Source organism: Zootoca vivipara, chromosome 14 (genome assembly GCF_963506605.1).
Source record: "Zootoca vivipara chromosome 14, rZooViv1.1, whole genome shotgun sequence".
NCBI lineage: Eukaryota > Metazoa > Chordata > Lepidosauria > Squamata > Lacertidae > Zootoca > Zootoca vivipara.
This window is the reverse complement of record NC_083289.1, coordinates 2679606-2705658: the sequence shown is the minus strand read 5'-3', so window position 1 is coordinate 2705658 and position 26053 is coordinate 2679606. Positions and strand designations below refer to the sequence as shown.

Genomic DNA, 26053 nt, shown 5'->3' with positions numbered 1-26053 from the left:
TAAATATTTTATTTCAATTTGAGTTTAATTAATTTTTGATTATTGTCTTTCATAATTTTTTGTTACTTCCTTTTTGGATTTAAACTATGCCTGTTTTAATTTGTGTAAGGCACTTTAAGTCCCAATCTGGGAAAAAGGTGGATATAAATAAGTACAATAACAACAATAACAATGGAATGAAGGGCAGCATCTGGAAGAGAGGGAAAAGCAAAATCATAGTTTGTGTTAGTTTGCCCCCCCCTAAATAAATATTTCTTTATTTATATATGCTCTCTTAGACCTTCACACCCTTTTGAGATGGTTCCAGAAGGATCTGACTTGCGGTGGTGTAATTTACCTGGGAGGAATGGGGGGGCAGTGGTTAATTTCTAAATAGGAAAGTGTCATGGTTCAACCTTTCACAGGAGCTGTTTCCTCTCTGACCTAGAATCCCCGTTGTGTGGTCTGTGGCTGATTAGGGGTGTCGTTGCCGGGGGGGGGGAGCTGAGTGGAAGCAAAAGAAACCATAACCGTTGCTTGTGGTTTTCCTTGACTCCTGGAACTCAGCAGAAACTATTTTGTCCTGCAGGCTTCTGAGCTCCATTGTGGTCCTTGGATTTCAGCTTGTCATTCCGCAGCCCTCCATCGAACACAGAAAGGTAAGTGACCCACACAGTATTTCAGGACAATCTATTACACTTTATCTCCTGATAATTGTGAGGCTGTTGCTGCAAAACAGCTGCCTTGTGTCATGTTAGGCTCCTTCATATGTCCAAGTGGAGAGAGATTTCAGGGGTTCCAGACATACTTACCCTTTTGGGTTTGGTTTCCTTGGGATGAAGGTCAGGGGAGTCTGGGGTGTCTTTAGGATATGTGGTTTTATTTACACAAACATACGATGTGAACATAAGATGGAGGGGTTTACAGCATTAGCACCCCAACAGAAATTTCTTCTCCATGAGTCACAGCTTTGGATCCAGCACAGAGCAAGCAGCTCTCTGCATCTCCAGTTTCCAAGCCTGCTTCCCCTTCTGGCTATTGTTCTTCTGCCTAGGAGGCAGGCGAGGGGGGTGGAGGAAAGGTCCCCCCCCCCGTTAGCCCCCCTTAGCTGCAGCTCTTGCAGGCTAGCTTATTCTTTTGGGATGTGGATGAAGACACTTAAGTGACCTGCTAAGGTTCTTGTCCTACAAAGAAACTTGTCTGACTCCTTCAGTGATGGAATCCTCTATTTAGGTTCTCAGGACCCAAAGAATGGGAAGGGACTCGAAGCGTCATCCAAACTGACCCCAACAACCCACAACAGTATTTCTAGAGCTTTTTCTTATAGGGCGCGAATTTAGTAGAGAAAAAAAAAAGCACTAAAGTTCCTAATCATAGATTTCCAGGCCCCAAAGGCAGACCCAAAAGTGTGCTTTCTGAGCATGGCAGTAGGTGGCCCAGTAAGATTTGCATTCCACAGATGGGGAACTGGGGCAGAGGAGAAGGAAGCATTTGACCGACCACAAGTCTATGGCAGAGGTGAGGTTAGCACCCAGCAGCCCCAGAACTCTGTATTCACGCTGGCTTTCAAATGAAGTGGTGCTCACTGCTCAACCTGCAAAGCTGTCCCAGACAGAAATTCCATTTCAGTTTGATCTCTGGGCTCAATCCTGCAATAACACCCTGATCTGGTTGTTAATCCCCCTAGATGAATGTATGTTTTTCATCCTTAAGAATTGACCTATTGTGGGTAAGCAAGTGACATTTTTGTCCCGAAGGCACAGTGAGGTCCACAACGCCTTTAATCTCTGCTGAGGGATGGACCCCCCCTTCTTGCTACAGCCTAGTAATAACCATATGCTGACCTCTGAGAAATGCAGTGTTTCCTTTGGGTGGCACTCCCCCCCTCCCTGCGCACAAACACACCTTGGGATTGACATTTCCATTGTTCCTAAAGAATGTGGTTGTCATGCTAAGGTACTCAGGTTCTCTGCACAGGTTAAACAGGGTTACGAGAAACTTTTAACAGCTTATATTTTCAAAACGTGTATGGTCCTGACTTGCTTCCTTTTGTGTTGAGCTGGTTAGTCAGGGCCCCTCAGAGCATGTTGCTCTTGAAATGATTGCATTGCCTGGACTGAGATGGGCAGGCTTCTCTGGTCAGTACTGGCTCTATTATTTTTCCTGCCCTTCCACAATGCCAGCACTGGTGAGAACAGCATAATTAAGATACTTAAGAAAAAAGGGGGGAAAGTGCCCAGACTAAGAGCAACCCCCCCCCCCCGGGTTGCTACTTCATTCAAAGCTCCAGAGTGGTGTGATAAAACTGTAAATGGTTTCTTTGGGTATGTTGGAGTAGTAAACGAAATAAATTGCAAGTTCAGAGACTCCTTCTGAATTCGCTTAAAATGCCTGGCATTGTTGTTGTTTAGTCATTTAGTCGTGTCCGACTCTTCGTGACCCATGGACCAGAGCATGCCAGGCACTCCTGTCTTCCACTGCCTCCCACAGTTCGGTCAAACGCACCTTAGTAGCTTCGAGAACACTGTCCAACCATCTCATCCTCTGTCGTCCCCTTCTCCTTGTGCCTCCCATCTTTCCCAACATCAGGGTCTTTTCCAAGGATTCTTCTCTTCTCATGAGGTGGCCAAAGTATTGGAGCCTCAGCTTCACGATCTGTCCTTCCAGTGAGCACTCAGGGCTGATTTCCTTCAGAATGGAGAGGTTTGATCTTCTTGCAGTCCATGGGACTCTCAAGAGTCTCCTCCAGCACCATAGTTCGAAAGCATCAATTCTTCGGCGATCAGCTCTCTTATGGTCCAGCTCTCACTTCCATACATCACTACTGGGAAAACCATAGCTTTAACTAAACGGACCTTTGAAGTCAAGGTGATGTCTCTGCTTTTTAAGATGCTGTCTGGGTTTGTCATTGCTTTTCTCCCAAGCAGCAGGCATCTTCTAATTTCGTGACTGCTGTCACCATGTGCAGTGATCAAGGAGCCCAAGAAAGTAAAATCTCTCTCTGCCTCCATGCTTGTAGTAACAACAAAACAAAGACAAAGAAGAGCTCATGTATTAACATGATTAGCGTATGTAGCTTCTCTCCCCAAAATGGTGGCGTTTTAAAATGTGGGGTGCCCTCCTTTTTATCCTGATGTGTAGAGCCCTGGAATACTGTGCTGATGAATCACTGCCTTGTTCTTAAGTGCATCTTATCTTGCATCATGATATCACATAATTGAAAGTTTCCCCACCCAAATTCTGTGGCACTCATGGGCATAGCCAGGATTTATGTTGGGGTGTGTGTGTGTGCAAGACACCCACCTGGCATCATCCTCTGTCTGGCTCTGTCGAACAGATTTGGAATGAAATGTATCAATAACAGTTGTTTGAAATTACTTTATTTTGACCCCAAGTGGTCAGAACAATCTGTCAAAATCTTTCTACAATTTCTGCTTTTAAGTTACATATTTTTATTTATTTACTTGATTGGGGGGGGCAGCTGCCCCCTTGACCCCATGGCTAAGTCCATGGTGGCACTCACAGCAGCTGAAAAAGAGAGAACCCTAAATAGGTTTTAAAATGATGCACTTTCCCCTAAAATATCCATGATGTATACATTCTTTCTTTAAAGTACATATTTCTGCATTCTCTCCTAAAACATGCTGTTTTGTATGCATTTCCCCAGAAAATCTGCACTTTCCCAATGCATTTCATAAAATACACATTTCTGTATGCATCCCCCCCCAGCCCTGAAAAAACACAATTTCCATCCCACCCTCACAACTGAACCAAATTCGGTCAGGTCACTTAAAAATGTGTCCTAATGAATTTTGCCTCCATCCCTAAGAAGCAGAAGGAATCAACTTTTGGTTAGCACATGCTCTTCCAACCAGTGCTAGATCAAGGTTAGGTTCCCTAGGCTTAGGTTGCTCAGTGTTGGCATCCCCCCCCCCCCCCGGTAATTTTATCCACTGGCTACAGGGAAAGCTTTGTACATAAATCAATCTAGAGAATGAATATATTCTGCCTCGAAAGTGGGATTCCTTGCAATCATAGCACTGAAACAATATGAAACTGACAGACTGATCTGTGCTAACATTTTTTTAAAGGTGTATTTTAAAGCTGAACAATGACCAACCTTGACCCACGGAGCCTTCAACACTGCTTTGGCAGAATGAATTTGAGTTAAACCAGCCTCACTTTCTTACCCCCCCCACCAAACACATGTGCTTTCCCTTAAACCTAAAGCAAGGCATGTAGTTCTTAAGGATCAGAGTGTTCAGTTTTTGGTGAAGGAAATGCTAGGATCCCTCTGTGTGCACCTCATACATCTGGTTTTGCTCTGGAAGGTAAGCACAGGAAATATAATCAGGCTTTGAGGCTTGGATCGTTGAGGGAATTTTCCATTAAGATATTTGTAAATAGTTTGATATTTCTTTATGGCAAAGTTCATTGGAAAATGAAGTGACAACAAGAAAATCTGCAGCGTATTGGACAGGAATCAACTGACTTGCCAGTTCAGTTTCCCCGGACACCATTCTTTACGGAGAATTTATTTGTGGGTGTGTTTTCATTTTATTTACATTAAAAAACCACTTCTATCCTGTCTTTTCAGTTTTATGAATACCCAAAGCAGCGTTAGTAAATATTGGAATTAATTAGTAGTGATAGTATCTCTGCATTATGCGTAATTACTATGAACAAGTTCCAAAAGAGATCAGCAGGTAAAATGAACCCTGGAGAGCAGAAGAGTCCAGGGCCAGGGGCCGAGTCCTCCCTTCTCTAAAGCCGCTCTGACGGAACGAAATGGAAGTCTGGTTAGGAACTCTGATATTCTGCATCTCTTGGCAGCACCTTTTAAATAATTTTACTTATTCTATTTAAAAAGCATTTTTAAACTGCTTAATATTTAGACATGCCTAGGTGGCACACAGGAATACAACATAAAACATAAAAGGGTATAATTAAAAACAGAAATTCAGTAACAGCATTATGGGTCAGGGGGAAGCAACTGATAGGCGGCACTTCCCATATGGTAGAAAGAAAGAAAGGGTATTCCTGAGTGCAGGTGCAATGGCAGAAAAGATACTCATAGCTGTTGTTTTTCTTACCATAAAACTCCAATCCAAAATTGTGCATGTAACCAGAAATAAATGGATCACAGAATAATAGAGGCGTAGGGCTGAAAAGGACCCCAAGGGTCACCTAGCCCAAGCCTCTCGAAAGGCAGGAATGACAGCTGAGTGAAAGTAGGTGCACCACTGACATCATTTACGTAAATGGAAAAGAAAAAAGACCCATAAAGCTAAAGCCATAATAGAAGTGAAAACCAATCAATCAAAGTTCACTAGCATCACAAGCAACCAAAGGCCTTCCTGAACAGGAAAGTCTTCACACTACTGCAAAATTTAGAGCAGGAGTGAGGAACATTTTGTTGCAGGCAGATCACATCCTTATCTCCCCAGGGCCATCTTAAGCCCATCCAGTGCCCTGGCACTAAGGTCCCTCCAGCGCCCCCCTCCAGAGCCCCTCCAAGGACCCGGGAGTGCCAAGCGGACCACGGCAGCAGCGGGAGGCCACCTCTGAGGACTCTGCGCTGTGCCTCCTTCTAATTTCCCCAGCGCTGGGTTCCGCTCAGTCAAGCTTTGCCACCAGCGCGCGCACCGCGGGACCAGCAAGAGCTGCTTGGGCGCTGGGGAAATGAGAAGGAGGCGCAGCGCGGAGTCCTCGGAGAAGGAGAGAGACGTGGCGCAGCCTCAGCTCGTGGAGTGCAGTCCTGGCCAGATCGCCGGAACCCTGCGCTCACTTGGCGCCCTCCCAGCGCCCTCCAGCGCCGTGGTTCTCCGCGCCACTAGCCTCTATGGCTAAGACGGGCCTGTATCTCCCCATCCCTGGAGGGCCACAGTTGACATCACCTGGTGTCAGTGGGATGCCAGGTGATGCTACATTCTGAAGGCCCAACACTGGGGCCTTTAAAGCACAGTGTGGAGCTGCATGGAAGCCTTTTTGCAAAGAGCCCCACTCTGTCAGTGTGGCTCATGGGCAGGCGAGTCCCGACTACTGATCAAGATGTATTATTTCCTCCCAGCTTTAAGGGCTGAACTTCTGGAGAAGCTGCGGAAGGAGCTGAAACCTGAAGGATGGCAACTAGCAGTAATGCATTTTATTAAAATCTTTGCAAAATGCAGGATTGGGAAGAGTAGTCCATTAAGGGGAATGCAGCTCTGCCCCACTAAGCTCAATCTGCCCTCACCCAGCCGTCACCTGCCTGTCTTCTTAGTCATCATCATCATCATCATTTAATACCAACTCTTTACCCTAAGGTTCCAGGGCGGGTTACAGCCATTGTTTAGAACAATTTACAATCACAAATACTAAGGTGGGTCCTAAAATATATACCTCAAGTTTCAAAAGCTAGGATTAAGAGGGGCGTTTTCAGCATCACCCAAAAGCTGTATAGTGAAGGTGTAAGGTACACCTCTGTGCATGCGGAGTTTCACAATTGGAGGCAACCCCAGATAATGCCCTCTCCCAGGCTGCTGCCCCCTAAGGCTCTGAGGGCAGAGGAACTACCTAGAGGGCCCCCTTTGCTGACCTCGTCACCTGAGAGGGTCTGTAGGGAAGGGTAGGTGAAGCCTGTGTTATGTTTGACTTCAAACACAAATGTGAGCACCTTGAATTGAACACTGAAACAAACTGGCAACCAGTGTAATGGTTTTAAACCAGGGGTTATGTGGGATCTAAGCAGAACCCCTGCCAGTAATCCAGCCCTTTCATTGTGGACCACTTGAAATTTCTGAGTCGTCTTAAACCAGTCCAGGGGGTGAACTGTCAGGGGACCTCCAGGGGGCAGCGGAGACTCCATGAAGTGCGGACAAGGGGTCCCTGATGCAGGGAGAGCCCAGGATGGCAGTGCTTCAGAGCTGTCCGTGGAAGGTGGTACTGACCCTCAGACAGTGGTGCAGACCCTTGAGGATGCTGAGAGGGAAAGGTTCCCAGCGGGAAGTGTTGGAGGGTCAGACCAGAGCGCTCAGGAAGGGGAGGTGCCAGGGGAGACAACACTGGCTCCCTGGTGGGGCAGTTCCAGTGGGGAGGGTTCTCCATCAGCCCCATCACCTCAACAGCGGAGGGGTGAAAAGAGGCACGCAAAGAGGAGGAGGTTCCGAACGCCCAGCGTGTTCTTTTGGCGGAAGTCACAAAGGGCGGTGCTTCCGGATTCTGATTCGGGATAGAACAGTCATGCCTTTTGTAGCTCTGTCTTGTAAATATGTACAGTGGTACCTCTACTTACGAATTCAATGTGTTCCGAACACACCTTTGTAAGTCAAAAAAAATTGTAAGTCGAATCCCATAGGAATGCATTGGGAGAAAAAATTTGTAAGTCGAAGCAACCCTATCTAAAAATTCGTAAGTAGAAAAAATCCTATCTAAACCGCATCCAAGATGGCGGGCGGAGCTCCATTTGTAAGTAGAAAAAATTGTAAGTAGAGTTATTTGTAAGTAGAGGTACCACTGTATATAATACAACTCTGTAAAAACCAGCCACAGAGTTTGGAGTGGATTACTTGTGAGGAAGCAGCCAGCACCATTACATGAACTGCCTGCATAGCTGCCAAGTTTTCCCTTTTCTCGCGAGGAAGCCTATTCAGCATAATGGAAAATCCCTTAAAAAAAGGGATAACTTGGCAGCTATGAGCAGCTATGACTGCCTGCCAGCTTCCCCCTCTTACGTCTCAACGCTGCCCTTGTCAAACTCAGCAGTGAGAAGCACGTGGGCAAAACTAGCATTAGCATTAGCATTCCCCCTGTCTATTGGGAAATGATTTATAATGAGGTTTTTTTTTTAATGTTTCAAGTGGTGATTCCCAAGAAACCTGAGGCCTTTCTGTTAGGTAATTGGACCAGAGCTTCCGAAGGAACTGTTTCATCTGTTTATGTGTGCTACAACAGCAGCAACAAGAATACACACAAAAATGGAAAGAAGAAGTCACAATGAAAGAAGATGGATGGAATATGCTGAGGTGGCTAGACTAACTGTGAGAATGAGACAACAAAATGAGAAATAAAATTGACAAATGGAAATATTTTGTGGAATATTTGAAAAAAGATCACGGTTATGCAGGATTTGAAGTATTGAGAATTTGCAGTTTAATAATTTAGAATTAATGTATATAATGGATAAAATATAACTAACATAGCATCTTTATCCTATATAATAATGTCCATGTTGTCCCTGCGTCCAGTTGTCCCGTGTGTCCCTGGGGTACTGCGCATGTCCCCCAGAGACACAGGGATTGGACGGAGGGACAACCAGGGACACAGGGATTGGACCCGCGCTCTCGGGACACAGGGAACAGCCAACTGCCGCTCCGCCAACCGCCGCTCCGAAGCCCAGTCTCATGCTGGAGGTGCGCGGTGAGGCGGCGGGGGAGAGAAGCGCTCCCCCCCCCGGCAGCCTTGCCGCACACCTCCGGCATGGGACGGCGCTTCCTCGGGGAACCCGAGGAAGCCGAAGCGGCAGCGGGCGCGGAGGGAAGCCCGCTTTGGCTTGGCGGCGGCGGGAAGAAGGGGAGGAATTCCTCCCCTTTTTCCCGCCGCCGCCAAGCCAGTCCCGGAGCCGAATTGCGGCGCGGCGGGGTTTTTCGCCGTTTGCCTCCCCCTCGGGGGAAGGCAAACGGCGAAAAGCCCCCGCTGCGGACTGGCTTGGCGGTGGCGGGAACATCCCGCCACCGCCAAGCCAGTCCCGGAGCCAAATTGCGGCGCGGCGGGGTTTTTCGCTGTTTGCCTCCCCCAGGGGAAGGCAAACGGCGAAAAAACCCCGCTGCGGACTAGCTTGGCGGTGGCGGGAAGACCCGCCACCGCCAAACCAGTCCCGGAGCCGAATTGCGGCGCGGCGAGGTTTTTCGCCGTTTGCCTCCCCCAGGGGGAGGCAAACGGCGAAAAGCCCCCGCTGCGGACTGGCTTGGCGGTGGCGGGAAGACCCGCCACCGCCAAGCCAGTCCCGGCAGGCCGCTTCCTCTAGCGCCCGTTTTTAAACGGGCTAAAATCCACTAGTATGGGAATAAAAGAACACAATGGAAGGGTGGGTGGGAAGTCAACTTATTCTAATAGAGTTGGTAAAATTTGAAAATTTAATGAAAATATTATAAAAGAATAATTGGCTCCTCCTGCCATGGGCTCTTGGTGCCACCTCCTGTTGGTCTCCCTGGCATGTGCCCTACCAGTCCCAATCGACATCATCCACTGCTGGAGAAAGAACTGCCAGAATTAGAACTTCCACTAGCAAATAGGAATGGCTGGAATGCAGGAAACTGCACCTAGCTTAATTGCATGAGATGCAAGACTCGGTGTCTTAAATACCAGCCCACAGTGCCTATATTGTTTTGTTTGGTATGGGAGGCTAGGTTTGAGGAAGCTCTGGAGGCAAGAGGGCATGCATGGAATTGATTCAGGGTGGCTTTCCCTATCAAGAGTTTCAGTAGTGCTTAAGTCCCTGGTGGTGCTTCCCAGACCTTGCTGGCCACCACAGGAGGTCTGTGGCCACAAAGATACTCTGTTTCCAGTATTTTTAATGTAAAAAGAGTTGAAATGTAGATCAGTTTAGGAAGGAAGAAGCATTAGGAACACTGGAAGCTGCCTTAGACTGAGTCAGGCCAGTGGTGTCTCTAGCTCAGTATTGTCTCTACACTGACTGGCAGCCACTCTCCACGGTTTCAGGCCCTATCTGGTAATGCTGGGGATTGAATCTGAGAGCAGGTGCTCTAAAACTGAGCTGAGGACCTTCCTTTTCCGTTTTTAAACTGTTTGTTTCACTCTGTGAAAATGAGTGCTTGTATCTGGTATTATATATTCTCAAATATTCTCTAGATCACACTCCAAATGATGATGACACCCATCAGTAGAGTTAGTAGTGTCCAAACACTGAACTGCTAATGTGTGTCAAAACCTTTGGGTGAACATATTCATGTGCTCGTCCCTGTGCCTTGCTGAAGCCTTGCACCATGTTAGAAAATTAGAATTTCTGAACCCTTGTTATGTATTCCGTTTCTTGTAGCACAAGTTAGTTTTGGAATAATTGTGGCTTCTAATTCCAGTGATATTTTTTCCTCAGGGGTGTTCTTGCATAGTGAAGTTTCAACAAAAGTAGACCAAGTCCCAAGACATAGCTCCCATTTCCTCTATGTCTAGATGGAAGTGCTGTTACAATTTAAAACAGCAGTTTAAATAGCTTATGAACTGCTGTGCTTAGTGGAAATATTTGAATGGATTCCAGAGCCAAGGTGTGTGTTTGGAGAAATCGATGCAAGTCTTGAGAAATTATTGGTCTATTATTCCCTGTTTAGCAAACATCTTAAGTCAATCTACCACAGGCATAATTCTGAAATGTACAAAGGAAGTCCATGAGTGCTACTTCTGAGTGATAATCAACATAATCTTTTGTCATTAAGAGATTTTTCATCTAATAGTAACACACAGTTTTGGCAAATGAGGAGGTTGAGCTAATGGTGGCCTATTTCAAAATCCAAAAAGGAATGCAAATTTCATAGGTCTGCTTAACATTTAACCTCCATTTCCTTACTCGACCCCAACAAGCGCACGCAAAACCTCAGGTGTCTGGAAAATATAAGAATAGTTAAGGGAAGCAGCTGTTGAGCAATGGCTACTCTAGATCCAGATTACTTAGTACTTTATGGCCCCAATCCAAGTCTGGAGCTCTGTATGTGTGTAAGAGAGACTATATCCTCTTTATTCATCAGTTTATTTCAGTCAATAGACCAGAAATAAAAACCATAAAGAACAGGGCCGTCTTAAGGTCATCGGGCGCCCTGGTGCAGGGATCCCTCGGGCGCCCCCCACTCTTAAAAAAAGAGGAAAATTCTTACCTGGCGTGCCGGGCGGCGGGAGCCTCACGGTGGCCCCCGCACCTCACAGCAGGGCCGCACTGTGCCGGAGGCCGCCTGCCTGTCCAATGCCGCCGGATTGAGTGGGGGAGGGGGTGCTGCTGCTCCGTGCGGCCTTCCTCCCTTCTCCCAGCGGAGCGGGGTTCCTGGGCAGGCCGGGCCACGCTGGGTTCCTTCCCGCCAATAGGGTGCTGCGTTTCATTGGTAGAGGTGCTGCCATGTGGCGTCACCTCTACCAATGAAACGCAGCGCCGGGGTGAGGGATGACCCTGGCGCTGCAGAGCGGAACAGGGTCCTAGTGCCCCCTTCTGCTCGCTTCCCTTCCTGCTCTCGCGGCGTGGCTGGTGGAGGGAAAAGGGAGGCCGCCACGAAGCTCCCCCACTTGCTGGGGCACCCCTCAGCGCCCCCTGATCGCCCAGGCACCGTGGTGCATTGCGCCACTAGAGTCAATGGGCCTGATAAAGAACACAAGAATCTCAGAACAAAACATATTGTAAGATGCATTGCAATAGGAACTAACAGAAAAGAAGAGCCTGCTGGATCAGGCCAATGGCCCATCTAGTCCAGCCTCCTGTTCTCACAGGGGCCAACCGAATGCCCCTGTGCTGAGCAAGAGCTGAGCACAAGAACGCCCTCCCCTCCTGGGTCTCCAGCCACTGAGATTCAGAAGCATTACTGCCTCTGACCATGGAATCCGGGCACAGTTATCATGACTAGTAGCCGTTTCGAACCTTATTGTCCTCCCTGAATTTGTCTAGGTAAAGGTAAAGGGACCCCTTACTGTTAAGTCCAGTTGCGAACAAACACTGGGGTTGCGGCGCTCATCACTATATGTGGGGATCTGGTGACTTCTGTTTCAGTGTATCTGAAGAAGTGTGCATGCACACGAAAGCTCATACCAATGACAAACTTAGTTGGTCTCTAAGGTGCTAATGGAAGAAATAATTTTTTTAAAATTTTGTTTCGACTACACCAGACCAACACAGCTACCTACCTGTAAGCAGAATCTATTGTTATGGTTGGACAAGGGGTTATACTTGTTATTGCAGGCAGACTCTAACCTTAGGATAGGCTTTCTTTAGCATGGAGTTATGGCAATTTGCACTGCTCAGTGATGACTTATGCACCCATCCTGAACTCCTGCTGGCCATGTCCTCAACTTCAAATGTTAGTATTTTCATCCATGTTCTTAAGAGTCTGCATGGGTTCGTCCCAGCCTGCACCCAGTTCTTAAACTGGTAGTCCAACTTGCCTGAGCATTTAATTTTGTTTCATCTGTGCCTCTCCAATGAGGGAATGAAAAATTGTTATTTCCCATTTGGGTTTGACAAAAAGCAAAGAAACACTTAGATGACTTCGCAGCTCCATCCAAAACACTTGGGCTGTGAAGCAACCATTGTTGCCTTTTAGTCACTGGGCAGGGCAGGATCCTCTACTTATAACATTACTGTGGAGAACCAAATAATCTAGATGGCTTATATGTCTCAAATCAGAGAGCAAGAATAAAGGAGGTGGATCAGGAAGTAAGCCACAGCTTAGCAACCAAGTTATTGCAGATTTCCAATCATTCACACTCTCTTCAGTAAAATACTGTAGATTGGAGTGCATTTTTAATTTACCAAGTGTGTGGTCTTTTTCTAGGCTGGGGGAAGAGGGGACTATTTTGGAACTCACAAGGGCACAATCTAAAAGTCTAACACAGGGGTCAGCAAACTTTTTCAACAGGGGGCTGGTCTACTGTCCCTCAGACCTTGTGGGGGGGCGGCGGACTACATTTTGAAAAAAAATATGAATGAATTCCTATGCCCCACAAATAACCCAGGGATGCATTTTAAATAAAAGGACACATTCTACTCATGTAAAAACATGCTGATTCCCGGTCCGTCTGCGGGCCAGATTTAGAAGGCGATTGGGCCGCATCCGGCCCCTGGGCCTTACTTTGGGGACCCCTGGTCTAACAGCCTATATTTCCATGCTTTAGTTTGGTACGTATTTTGTTACAGTGGTACCTTGGGTTACAAATGCTTCAGGTTACTGACTCCACTAACCCAGAAACAGTACCTCGGGTTAAGAACTTCGGCGGCGTGGCAGGAGCAGGAGGCCCCATTAGCTAAAGTGGTGCTTCAGGTTAAGAACAGTTTCAGGTTAAGAACGGACCTCCAGAATGAATTAAGTTCTTTTTTTAAAAAACATAATTTTTATTGATTTTACAGATTACAAAAAACGGTACATACATGAACACCTTTTCCACCTTCTTCCCACCCCCCTCCATGGGTCCTCCCCTGCCACAGAAGTATCCCACGCAGGTGAACAGTCAGAGATGGTCCATTTTATGGTTGGATTTCTGTCCTCCTCCCCCTCCCCTGCCCCAAAGCCCCCCCCCTGCCACCAGAGAGCTCCAGGAAATCAGGACAGTGCGCAGGATGGCATCCATCCAACCATCTATTCTCATACCAAAAAGAATAAATATATATATATGTATATATACAAAAAAAAGAAAAGAAAAAAAAAGAACAGAAATAATCTTTTTTTCACTCATAATTAACAAACCATATTTTGTGGGCTTCCCCAACCTCCCCCCTTCCCCGGTTTTCGTCCCTTTTTTATCTTCTTCAACAGTTTCTTAATCTATAAAATAATTACCTTTATACCTCATACTATTTTAAAACTTGACTATTATCATTTTCACCGAATATCTAAATCACTAAAAAACCAAACTCCCATTTTTCTTCCCGTGCCTAATTTCCCCCCCCCTCTATAAGCCTCCATATTTTCACCTTTTTCCAAAATCAAGAATGAATTAAGTTCTTAACCAGAGGTACCACTGGTTCTCTGCTGGGGTTCTCTCACCAGAGAGAATGTGCCTAAATGTGGATATTGGCATCCATTAATTCTCATTTAATACTTATTTTGTTCCTTGCCAATGTTCAGGGAGCCAATGTGTTGCGGTGGGCAGAGTACTGAACTAGGATATAGAAGACCAGAGTTCAAATCTCCACTCTGCCATGAAGCTTACTGGGTGACCTTGGGCCAGTCACTGTTTCTCAGGGTAACCTACCTCACAGGGTGGTTGTGTGGATTATATAAGGAGACAGAGAACCACGTATGACACCTGGAGCTCCTTAGAGGAAAAGGTGACATACAAGTTACGGTAAATAAATAAATAAATAAATAAATAAATAAATAAATAAATAAATACATACATACATACATACATACATACATACATACATACATACATACTTTGCTGTAACCAAAGCATTAAATAAATTGGGGGGGGGAATTTCCTGTAACTCAGGCATAGGCAACCTCAGCCCTCCAGATGTTTTGGGACTACAATTCCCATCAACCCTGACCACTGGTCCTGTTAGCTAGGGATCATGGGAGTTGTAGTTCCAAAACATCTGGAGGGCCAAGTTTGCCTATGCCTGCTGTAACTCAACCAGACACCTGGTGAAAACGTTCCTCTTCAACCAGGCCTTGGGCTGGCTATCATCCTATATATCATTCACCTTACATTTTACCAACTCATCAGCAAGAATATCACGGGGGATTTTGTCAAAAGCCTTACTGAAATCAAGATACATCCACAGAATTCCCCTGATCTACCAAGCTTCTAACTGCATCAAAAAAAAGAAATGAGATTTTTCTGGCATGACTTGTTTTTGAGAAATCCATGCTGGGTCTTGGTAATCGCAGCAACCTTTTCTAAGTGCTCACAGACCATCTGTTGAATTATCTGTTATAGGAGCTTTTCTGGAATCTATATTAAGCTCACCAGTCAATAGTTACCTGGATCTCCCCCCCCCCCTTTTTGAAAATTTGCGTGCCTCTGGCCTGCAGGGACCTCTCTTGTTATCCAAAAATTATCAAAGATTATAGACTCTGAGAGGCTCTGATTACATCCTCAAGCTCCTTTAGTACTCTCGGGTGCAGCCCATCAGGCCCTGGAGATTTGAATTCATTTGAAGTACAGTGGTGCTTCAGGTTACAGATGCTTTAGGTTATAGACACTTCAGATTACAGACTCTGCTAACCCATAAATAGTACTTCAGGTTAAGAACTTTGCTTCAGGATGAGAACAGAAATCTCGCGGCAGCAGCAGGAGCCTCCATTAGCTAAAGTGGTACTTTAGGTTAAGAACAGTTTCAGGTTAAGAATGGACCTCCAGAACAAATTAAGTTCTTAACCAGAGGTACCACTATATCCTGGTGTACCCTGACCACCTCTTTTCCTGTCTTAGGCTATAAGGTTGGGCACACAATACTTGCTTGTTCTTGCTCTCGCTTCAAATATAGCTGAAGAAACCTTTAAGCCTGAGTTCATTCTGACCTCGTCCCTGCAACTGTTGGCTACTTGCATACATACGCTCTTCCTTCATTTATTTCTCCTTTCATTTCTTATACATGCCCTTCTTAAATTTCATCTCATTTGTAAGCTCCTTACACAGCCACACTGATTTCTTCAGATGCCTCCCACTTTTCTTTCTTGTTGAAATTTTCTGCCTTTGATTCTCCAATATTTCACCGTTAAGAAACTCCCATGCATTTTGAACTCCCTTTTCTTTGAATATTTCTAATATTCCTTTTACACTGCAATATCTGTTGAGTTATGGAACTGCGTCTTTACGAGCAATTTACCAGCATGTTATGCTAAACTCTGTTTGCACCAGTGGGCACAATGTGGCACAACAGCAAGTTTCAATGGATGGCGTTGCTGCTTCCCAAACCTTTTCCACATTTGTGTACTTCTGTTTCCCCATGAAAACAGTAGGAAAGGACTGCATGCCAGAATACTGCCTGAAATTTCATCATTGAACTCCTGTGGTTTTCCAAGTTGAGGGGCTGCAATTGGATTTTCTGGAATCAAACAACATGGAAATGAGCGCCGAACATGTGCTAGATTCCATTAATTTTTCATAAGTTTTTTTTACATCATGTGAAAGCTAAAGTATAATGCAGAAATCAACAGTTAGGAAAATGCTGAGGAAATGAAATAAACTACTTGTGCTCCCATCCAGATTGTGCTTATATGGGAACTTTGCAGATTTATAGCAGGGCTGTTGAGCCGGTGTCCCTCCGGAGTTACAGTTCTACGCCCAGCAGGCCCAACCAGCATGGCCAATGGCCAGGGAACAGCTGGGTTGCAGTCAGCCACCGAAGGGCCTCTGCTGTTTTGGCCATGCGTAGTAGAAATCAGGACTCTCACTTAAAATCTCTACCAATTAGCCACAGAGGTTTTACTCAACTTATCCATTTAAAGTGCACAAATCAATTAAAACATGCATGTGGGTAAACAAAATAGTCCCAAAGTGAGAAACATACTTCATTTGTTCCTGGATGGTGCATGCAAGTCTCACAAGAGAAAAAGTGGGCATGTGCCATTATTAAGAGTATGGTTTGCAAGGTGTGTGTGTGTGTGTGTGTGTGTGTGTGTGTGTGAGAGAGAGAGAGAGAGAGAGAGAGAGAGAGAGAGAGAGAGAGAGAGATGGAGAGCCACAGCCCTGGACAAATCTGTATTCTTGCGTTGAGCCTTTCTGCATTACAAATGATTAGATTTCAGTACCTAGGATTCTGCTTGCAGTCATTTGCCAGCAGATCTTGAGCTCCGGGATTAACATGTGTGAAACTGTACCTTTTCTGACTTGCCTGGAGCTCTTCCAGCATATCCTTTTTATCTCAAACCTGCTCCTGATGACTTCAGGCTTTAGCAGCTGCTGGGGGCCTGCCCCCACCTCCTTTGCCTCTGCTGCAGGCCAGCACTTGTCACTTATCAGCTTCCCTCTCCGCCCTGGATAACTGAATAATTTTAATGGTTACAGGTAGGTAGCCGTGTTGGTCTGGATCGAAGTAAAATAAAAAAATTCCTTCAGTAGCACCTTAAAGACCAACTAAGTTTTTATTTTGGTATGAGCTTTCGTGTGCATGCACACTTCTTCAGATACAGTGAAATGGAAGTTTCCAGGCACTTATGTAGAGAAGGGGTGGGGAGGGGTGGGGATGGGGAGGGGGGATCACTCAGAAGGGTGGTGGAAATGGGTGATTGACTGACTGATAGCTGTTGATGACCGCAAACGACTGCAAATGGTTTTGCATGAAAAAGCAAGGGTTGAGATGGCTGAAGATCGCTTATCATGTATAATGAGATAAGAACCCGATATCTCTGTTCAAACCAGGTCCCTCCATGGTTTTGAGCTTGGTGATAAGTTGCAATTCAGCAACTTCTCTTTCCAGTCTATTTCTGAAATTCTTTTGTAGTAAGACAGCTACTTTGAGATCTTGTATAGAATGTCCTGGGAGATTGAAGTGTTCTCCTACTGGTTTTTCTGTCTTCTGGTTCCTGATGTCAGATTTATGTCCATTTATCCTTTGGCGTAGGGTTTGGCCTGTTTGTCCAATATAGAGAGCTGAAGGGCACTGTTGGCATTTGATGGCATACACAATGTTAGAGGATGAGCAATTAAATAGTCCTGAGATGGTATGTTGGATGTTGTTGGGGCCAGTAATGGTGTTGTCTGGGTGTATGTGGCAGCAAAGTTGGCATCTGGGTTTATTGCAGGCTCTGGTACCAGTGTCCATGTTAAGTCTGGTGGTTGTATTATTGTGGGTGAGGAGTTGTTTAAGATTGGGTGGCTGTCTGTAGGCAATGAAAGGTCTTCCTCCCAGAGCTTGAGAAAGGGAGCGGTCATTGTCCAGGAGAGGCTGTAGATCTCTGATGATGCGTTGTACTGTTTTAGCTTGAGAGCTGTATGTGATGACTAGTGGTGTTCTGTTATTTTCTTTTTTGGGTCTGTCTTGCAGCAGGTTCTCTCTAGGTATCTGTCTGGCTCTGTTGATCTGTTGTTTAACTTCATCAGGTGGATATTTTAGTTCTAAAAAGGTTTGCTGTAGATCTCTTAGGTGAGATTCTCTGTCTGTAGAGTTGGAACAGATGCGGTTGTAACGTAAGGCCTGGCTGTATACGATGGATTGTTTGGTATGTTTGGGATGGTAGCTAGAAGCATGTAGATATGTTTGTCGGTCAGTTGGTTTTCTGTATAAGGTGGTGTCTATACGTCCATCCTGTATTTTTATAGTAGTGTCCAAAAAATGTATTTCTTGCATAGATTGGTTCATTGTTAGGTTGATGGTGGGGTGAAAGTCATTGAATGTCTGGTGGAAGGTTTCCAGGGTCTGTTGTCCATGTGTCCAGATAATAAAAATATCGTCAATGTATCGCAGGTACAGGAGAGGTTTGAGTGGGTAGGAGTTAAGGAAACGTTGTTCTAAATCTGCCATGAAGATGTTGGCATACTGTGGGGCCATGCGGGTGCCCATGGCTGTGCCGCTGATCTGGAGGAACAGGTCATCACCAAATTTGAAGTGGTTGTGGGTAAGGACAAAGTGGCAGAGTTTGGTAGCAAAGTCCGCTGTGGTTTTATCTGAAATGGTGTTCCTTATGGCTTGTAAACCATCATTGTGTGGGATGTTGGTATATAGAGATTCCACATCCATAGTGGCTAGTATAGTATTGTTAGGAAGATTGTTCAAATATTGTATTTTCCTCAGAAAATCTGTGGTGTCACGTACGTAGCTGGGAGCACTGATAGCATATGGTTTCAGAACAGAGTCCATATAGCCGGAAACACCCACTGTAATGGTGCCAATACCTGAGATGATGGGGCGTCCTGGGTTTCCCAGATGCCAACTTTGCTGCCACATACCCAGATGCCAACTTTGCTGCCACATACACCCAGACAACACCATTACTGGCCCCAACAACATCCAACATACCATCTCAGGACTATTTAATTGCTCATCCTCTAACATTGTGTATGCCATCAAATGCCAACAGTGCCCTTCAGCTCTCTATATTGGACAAACAGGCCAAACCCTACGCCAAAGGATAAATGGACATAAATCTGACATCAGGAACCAGAAGACAGAAAAACCAGTAGGAGAACACTTCAATCTCCCAGGACATTCTATACAAGATCTCAAAGTAGCTGTCTTACTACAAAAGAATTTCAGAAATAGACTGGAAAGAGAAGTTGCTGAATTGCAACTTATCACCAAGCTCAAAACCATGGAGGGACCTGGTTTGAACAGAGATATCGGGTTCTTATCTCATTATACATGATAAGCGATCTTCAGCCATCTCAACCCTTGCTTTTTCATGCAAAACCATTTGCAGTCGTTTGCGGTCATCAACAGCTATCAGTCAGTCAATCACCCATTTCCACCACCCTTCTGAGTGATCCCCCCTCCCCATCCCCACCCCTCCCCACCCCTTCTCTACATAAGTGCCTGGAAACTTCCATTTCACTGTATCTGAAGAAGTGTGCATGCACACGAAAGCTCATACCAAAATAAAAACTTAGTTGGTCTTTAAGGTGCTACTGAAGGAATTTTTGAATAATTTTAAGTGATAGTTTTTAGGCGCTGGCAATCTGATGAATGTCTTGTGGTTTTGCAAGTGGTGCTGTGGGCAGAGCAGACCCACAGACTGAAATTCAAGCTGATTCTGATAAAAATGGACTTCTCAGCCTGTTGAGCAGGGTGAAGCGCATGTTTGTGACTGTAGGTGACCATGATAGTTAAAATCCCCCATTACTACTATCTCACTTCCTTTTGAATGCCTAGTCATCTGTTCCAGGAAGGCTTCATCTGTGTCCTCAGTTTGGCTTGGGGATCTATAGTAAACTCCTACAATGAGATCACTGTTATTTTTCTCTCCCTTAATTTTGACCCAGTTACTCTCAATTTGGCTTTGAAGTTTTAAATCCTGGATCTCTTCACAGGTATACACATCCCTGACGTATAACACCACTCCTCCTCCTTTCCTGTTTGGTCTGTTTCTCTGAAATAGATTGTATATTACTACATTCCAATCATGAGACTCATCCCACCAGGTTTCAGTGATGCCTATTATGTCGTATTTAGTTTGCTGTACCAAGAGCTCAAGTTCATCTTGTTTATTTCCCATGCTCTGTGCATTAGTATACAGACATTGAAGACCATTGATCATTCCCCAATCTCTCTTATTTAAGGATATTTTCCTCCCATCACTAGGTCTGCGTGCTGTTTGCTCCATTTGGTCCTTGACATTTGGATGATCATCTTCATCTTCTCCACCTGGTTGAGGGAGGGGTGGGTTGCAGGTAGTATCTGGGGTTTCCAGGACACAATGGATTCAGTACTACTGCAAGTACTTTTCTTTTCTTTCCAAGTCCTATCTTCTTCAGAACCCCCTCCTTTCCACTGTAAAATGAAGCTCACATTTAAAGATCTTTTATATTCTGGAGATACCGAGCCAGAAGGTGGCTATATTGGCCTCAACTAGGGCCAGGGCCTTTTCAGTGTTGGCTCCAACTGGGTGGAACACTCTTTCACAGGAGACCAGGGCCTTGCGGGATTTGTCATCTTTCTGCAGGGCCTGCAAGACAGAGCTGTTCCGCCTGGCCTTTGGGTTGGATTCAGTCTGACCCCTGTGTTTTCCTCCCTCATGGTTTGGATTTATGGACTACTTAAAATGAGGCTGCATTTTAAATTTTAATATTGTAGTTTAATCTGTATTTTAATAATTTGTTTTCTTTTATGTCTTATTGTAATTTTATTGGTGTTAGCCGCCCTGAGCCTGGTTTTGACTGGGGAGGGCGGGGTATAAATTAAAATTTATTATTATTATTATTAACTTTCAGCACCCTTAAAAAAAAACAACAGCTCCCACGACTCTTTGGGGGAAGCCGTGACTGAAGAAGTATAGCACTGCCTTGAAAGTGTGCTGCAGATGTTGCCTTAAGCCAGGGGTCCCCAAACTTACCTTGCTGAGGGCTGGTGCTGCCAGCGCCAATTGCGCTGCGGGCCGGAGCGCGCACCCAAACACGTGCGCACACGCAAATTTCGTCGCACTTCTGGGTTGCCGGAACAATGGAAATAGCTTGTGCGCATGTGCATGGGCCTCTGGCCTGGAAGCGCACCGGAAATGATGCTGGCACATGCGCACAAGCTATTTCCGGTGCTCCGGTGACCTGGAAGTGGGCAGCTGCACCGCACTGCGCTGTTAAGAGCGGGTGGTGGCAGCGGGCGGTGGTTGTCGCCGGGGCCCACGTAAAAGAGCCTCGCGGGCCACGTCCGGCCCCCAGGCCTTAGTTTGGGGAAGCCTGCCTTAAGCCACAGTGGCCTCTGAACAAAGGGCAGTGTGAGCAACAGCAATGGCTAGCACACAGTCTGTGTGTAAATAGTGAGTTTTATTCCAAATAGTCAAAACAAAGGCAAGTAACCACAAGAAAGACTGCAACTTCCTGCTCAAGACCACTAGTTAATCAGATGATGACTCATCTAGCTCTCTAGCGTGAGTCCACCTCCTTTTATTCCTACGCTCGAACAACGCCCTCTGCCTCTCTCTCTGTAATTGCCATTTCCTCTTATCCTGTAACCCTCCCCTCCTACGTTCCTGTAACTTTAAAGAACTAGGACCAGACTCGGACAAACTCTCTTCTGAGGTTTGAGTTATTTCTGCCATTTGCTCACCCCTCCCAGCCAGTTCCTTTATCAAAGCAAGCCTCCCTTCCAGTTCCGGGCTATCAGCCAAGTCCGACAGCTGAGCCTCATTAGTTATCGGCTCTAACCTAACATCATCCCCCCCTCTAGGGGCCTCCTCTCCTTCCTCCCGCCTCCGCACTTCCTTACTTGGGGCGTTATGAGATACCTCCCACCATTCTCCCTCTTCACTTCCCCAATAACTGCAACCCGGTTGCGACTCTTCTACTTCTTCCTCCTCTTCAAACCCACCATTCACTTCAGCTTCCCAGTCTGCCTGTTCTGCCTGCTCCTCTACCCAACCCCGGGGTTTGGGTTTATTTGGGTACCTATGGTGAAACTCTCTCTGCAGCCTAGATGCATGTATATCACTCGCATTCACCCATGAGTTCTCCTCTGGTCCGTACCCTTTCCAAGCCACCAAATACTGTACCCCCCTGCCCCTTCTACGAGAGTCCAATAGCTGAACCACTTCATATTCCGGTTCACCCTCCACCCAGATGGGCAAAGGTGGTGGCTCCTTCCTCTTCTGATACCGGTGTCTTGGCGTTACTGGCGATAAGAGTGACCGATGGAACACCGGATACATCTTCATTGAAGTCGGTAAACGTAACTTATATGAAACAGGATTTATTTGTTCCAACACTTCGAATGGCCCTACCCGTTGCGGCAGTAACTTCTTACAACGTCCCTTGCTCGGCCAATCTTTAGTGGATAGCCAAACTTGGTCCCCTACCCTTATCTCCTTGCCCACTTGCCGGTGTTTATCAGCTTCTGCCTTATACAGAGCCTTCGCTTTTTCTAGCTGTTCTCGCAGAATACTGTGCAACGCTTCCATTTCTTCTGCGAACTGTTCAGCTGCAGGCACTGCCAGTCCATCTCCCTGACCTGGAAACACCCGTGGATGTCGCCCATGGCAGGCAAAAAATGGCGTCTGCTGTGTAGAAGCGTGCACAGCATTATTATAAGCAAACTCAGCCAACGCTAGTTTCCCAACCCAGTCATCCTGTTGATAATTCACGTAACAACGTAGGTACTGTTGCAACGTCGCGTTCGTCCGTTCGGCCTCTCCATTTGTCTGAGGATGCCGAGCCGATGAGAGGCACACCTCCACCTTCAGCAATTGCATCAGTCTCCTCCAAAACTGGGAGGTAAACTGCGTTCCCCTATCAGACACAATCTTCTGCGGCAATCCATGCAATTTGAACACATGTTCTATGAAGAGTTGCGCGGTCTCCTGTGCCGACGGTAATTTCTTGCAAGGAACAAAGTGTGCCATCTTGGAGAACAGATCTACTACCACCCAAACCACTGTCTGTTTCTGCGACTCGGGCAAATCAGTGATAAAGTCCATAGCAATGCCTTCCCACGGTGCTTGTGGTGTGGGCAGTGGTTGAAGTAGCCCGGCTGGTGTTTCGCGAGGTCTTTTGGACCGTTGGCACACTTCACATGCCCGGACATACTCCTTGACCTCCTCCTGCATCCGTGGCCACCAAAAATCCCTTGATACCAGACGTTCTGTCTTCCACTGCCCAAAATGTCCTGCTGTTGGACTGTCATGGCATTGTCTCAGCACCCTCGCACGAAGCTCTCCCTCTGGCACATAGAGAGCTTCCCCCTTGTACAGCAGCCCTCCTCTCTCAGTAAACTCCTTCCCTTGGACTTCCCCCTTACGTATTGCCTTCCTCTTCTCTTGAGCGAACCCATCCTTCTGCGTTTGTTGGAGAAAGTCTGACCGTTCTAATGCCGTCATCGTTGCTAGCTGCAGTTGTTCGGGGCTCAGGATCAATCTCCGTTCTAACCCGGTCTCTATTTCGGAATACTCCGGTTTTCGGGACAATGCGTCCGCCCGCTGGTTCTGAGCACTAGACACATACTTAATCCGGAAATTGAACCTGGCAAAGAATTGCGCCCACCTAATCTGTCGTTGGTTCAATTGACGAGCCGTCTGCCAGTACTCTAGGTTTTTATGATCAGTGCGTACCTCCACCTGATGCTGCGCCCCTTCCAAGAAATGCCGCCAAGTTTGTAGAGCATCCTTTATTGCCAACAACTCTCTCTCCCATATAGTATAATTTTGTTCTGACGAGTTTAATTTCCTTGAGTGAAAGGCACATGGTCTCAGTTCCCCTTTGTCATCTTCCTGGAGAAGCACCGCCCCAATGGCTTTGTCCGAAGCATCGGTTTCCACGACCATCGGCTTGTACGGGTCTGGATGAGCCAAGTATCTTTCCTCCACAAACAAGTTCTTAAGTCTCTCAAACGCCCTTTGGGCTTCCTCAGTCCATTTAAACGCCTTTTTGCCTTTCAAACAATCTGTTATCGGTGCTGTAAGGCCTGAGTACCTTGGTATAAACTTCCGATAGTAATTGGCAACCCCAAGAATCTTTGTACATCTTTTCGAGTCTTGGGTCTTTGCCATGACACTACTGCCTGAACCTTTGCTGGATCCATGTGCACCCCCTCTGGGGTGATTCTATAGCCTAAGAACTCCACTTCTGTTACGTGAAAGTGGCATTTCTCCAACTTAGCGTACAATCGATGTTCTCTTAGACGCTCTAACACTTCCTTCACATGTTGTACGTGTTCTTCCAGACTCTCCGAGTAGATTAATAGATCATCTAAATAAGCAAGGACCGAACGATCCAACAAGTCGGACAACACGTAATTAATAAATGCCTGAAAGGTGGCCGTGCCCGACTGTAGTCCAAACGGCATGACAAGATATTCAAATGTGCCGTACCTGGTGTTAAAGGCCGTCTTCCATTCATCTCCCTCTCTTACTCGTATCAAATTATATGCCCCCCTCAAGTCCAGTTTTGTAAAAATTTTAGCCGACCGTAATCTTTCCAGCAAATCCCCAATTCGTGGCAACGGGTAACGACTGGGAATCATGCGCTGGTTGATCTTCCTGTAATCAACTACAAGTCTTTTCTCAGAAGTGTTCTTCTTATCCACAAAGAAAATTGGAGCTCCTCCCGGAGTCTTGGTAGGCCGTATGAAACCCCGTTCCAAATTTTTTCGCAGGAACTCCCTCAGTTCTGCCAACTCCACTTCTGACATAGCGTAGATACGGCTGGCGGGTATCTCAGCCCCTGGCACCAGATCTATTTTGCAATCGTACTGGCGATGCGGTGGTAACCGATCTGCCTCCTTCTCGCAGAATACGTCTCTAAAAGACTTATACTGTGGGGGTATTTGTCTCTCTTCCCCAGTGAGCGGACCACAGTCTGGCGTACCATTGGCCTCACCATTCTTCTCCGCCCTGATTCCCAAACAATGTAGTCGGCAATACACTGACGAAAAGGTCATCGATCTCTGGCCCCAGGAGATCATCGGATCATGACGGGATAGCCAACTCATCCCCAAAACCACGGGGTAGGAGTTCAACCTGGTGATATGGAATGCAATGACCTCTCGGTGTCCCGGCAGTTCTAGACCAATTGGCATTGTGGCCTCTGACACACAGCCAGACAGCAACACTCTACCATCAATTGTTCTAACTTCTAAAGGTTCTTCCAATGACTGTGTCTCTATTCCCAACCTGCTCACCAAGTCCATGTCTATAAAATCAGTCGAGGCTCCAGAATCAATAAGAACTTCCACACGCTCGCCCCTTCCATCTGGGAGTCGTAGCATTGCGAATGCTGTAATTACTGGTAAGATCGGTCCAGGTGGAAGCCCTTTGGGTCTCTTTTCCCCCAACCCGAGGCCTCCAGAACGGGCTGGGTCATCTCGTTTCCCGACTGCTCCACTATGCCCTCTCCAGGTGTTGTTACATTTGTGCCAGACAGCGCACCTCGGTTTCTTCCTACAGTACACTGACGAGCCATGTGATTGGGGGAGCCGCAGATAAGGCACAACCGATCTCTCCACCTTCTCTCTCTCTCAGCGTGTGTAATACTAGGTGTTGTACCCCTTCTGATAGAACTACGTTGCATGGGTGCTTCTTCCTCCACCCTTCGTGAATCCGGCAGCTCTAAGGGCACAAATGTCCTGCGGCTCTCTGACCTTCCTTGGCCCCTACGCAACCTGTCCAGCGATTGGAACCTCAGGTCTAGTTGCAAGGCGACTTGTGCCACCTCTTCCAAGGTCTTCAACCCAGGATTTTTTGCCAACTCCACCCGAATCTCTTCACTGAGTCCCGCCTTAAACAATCCAACCAAGGCCTTTCCTTCCCAGCCTAGTTGTCTAGCAAGTCTCACAAAAGAGGACCAGAACTGTGCTACAGTTCCCTTTCCTTGCTTAAGGCTCAAGAACTCCTGTTCCCACTCTGCTTCTTGTGCAGGATTCCTGAACATGCTATCCAGAAGCTTCAAGAAGGCTGATAAGTTGGTGAGCACTCGGTCATTAGACATTAGGTAAGGGGCAATACACTGCCGCGCCTTCCCTTCTAAAAGCCCCACCACCAGGGCCACTCTGGCATCATCATCTCTGTATTCTTCTCCCTTAAGCCTTAAATAATACAAGCAGGAAGCCCGAAATGAATCATACTCTGCACCGCTCCCACTAAAACGTGGGGGAAGGGGAACAAAATTCTTTGCCACTTGCCTGCCAGATAAGTCAGAGAGTTGTCTTGCTTGTTCTGAGGTCACTCCTTCCAGCCGTGCTAATCTTGCCTTCAACTCTTGGTTCTCTGCCCAGAGAGCTTCAGTATTATCTTCTAACTTC

General features: G+C 46.4%; 1 protein-coding gene across 12 annotated transcripts in view; it reads left to right on the top strand.

Moving 5' to 3' along the window:
• THSD4 (thrombospondin type 1 domain containing 4) overlaps positions 1-26053 on the top strand; it is a 369711-nt gene that overhangs the window by 38237 nt on the left and 305421 nt on the right. For all 12 annotated transcript variants that reach the window (XM_060282606.1, XM_060282603.1, XM_060282605.1 and 9 more), the window contains one exon: positions 569-638. In XM_060282606.1, the coding sequence (XP_060138589.1) occupies positions 569-638 (70 nt within the window). The remainder of the gene's footprint in view (positions 1-568; positions 639-26053) is intronic.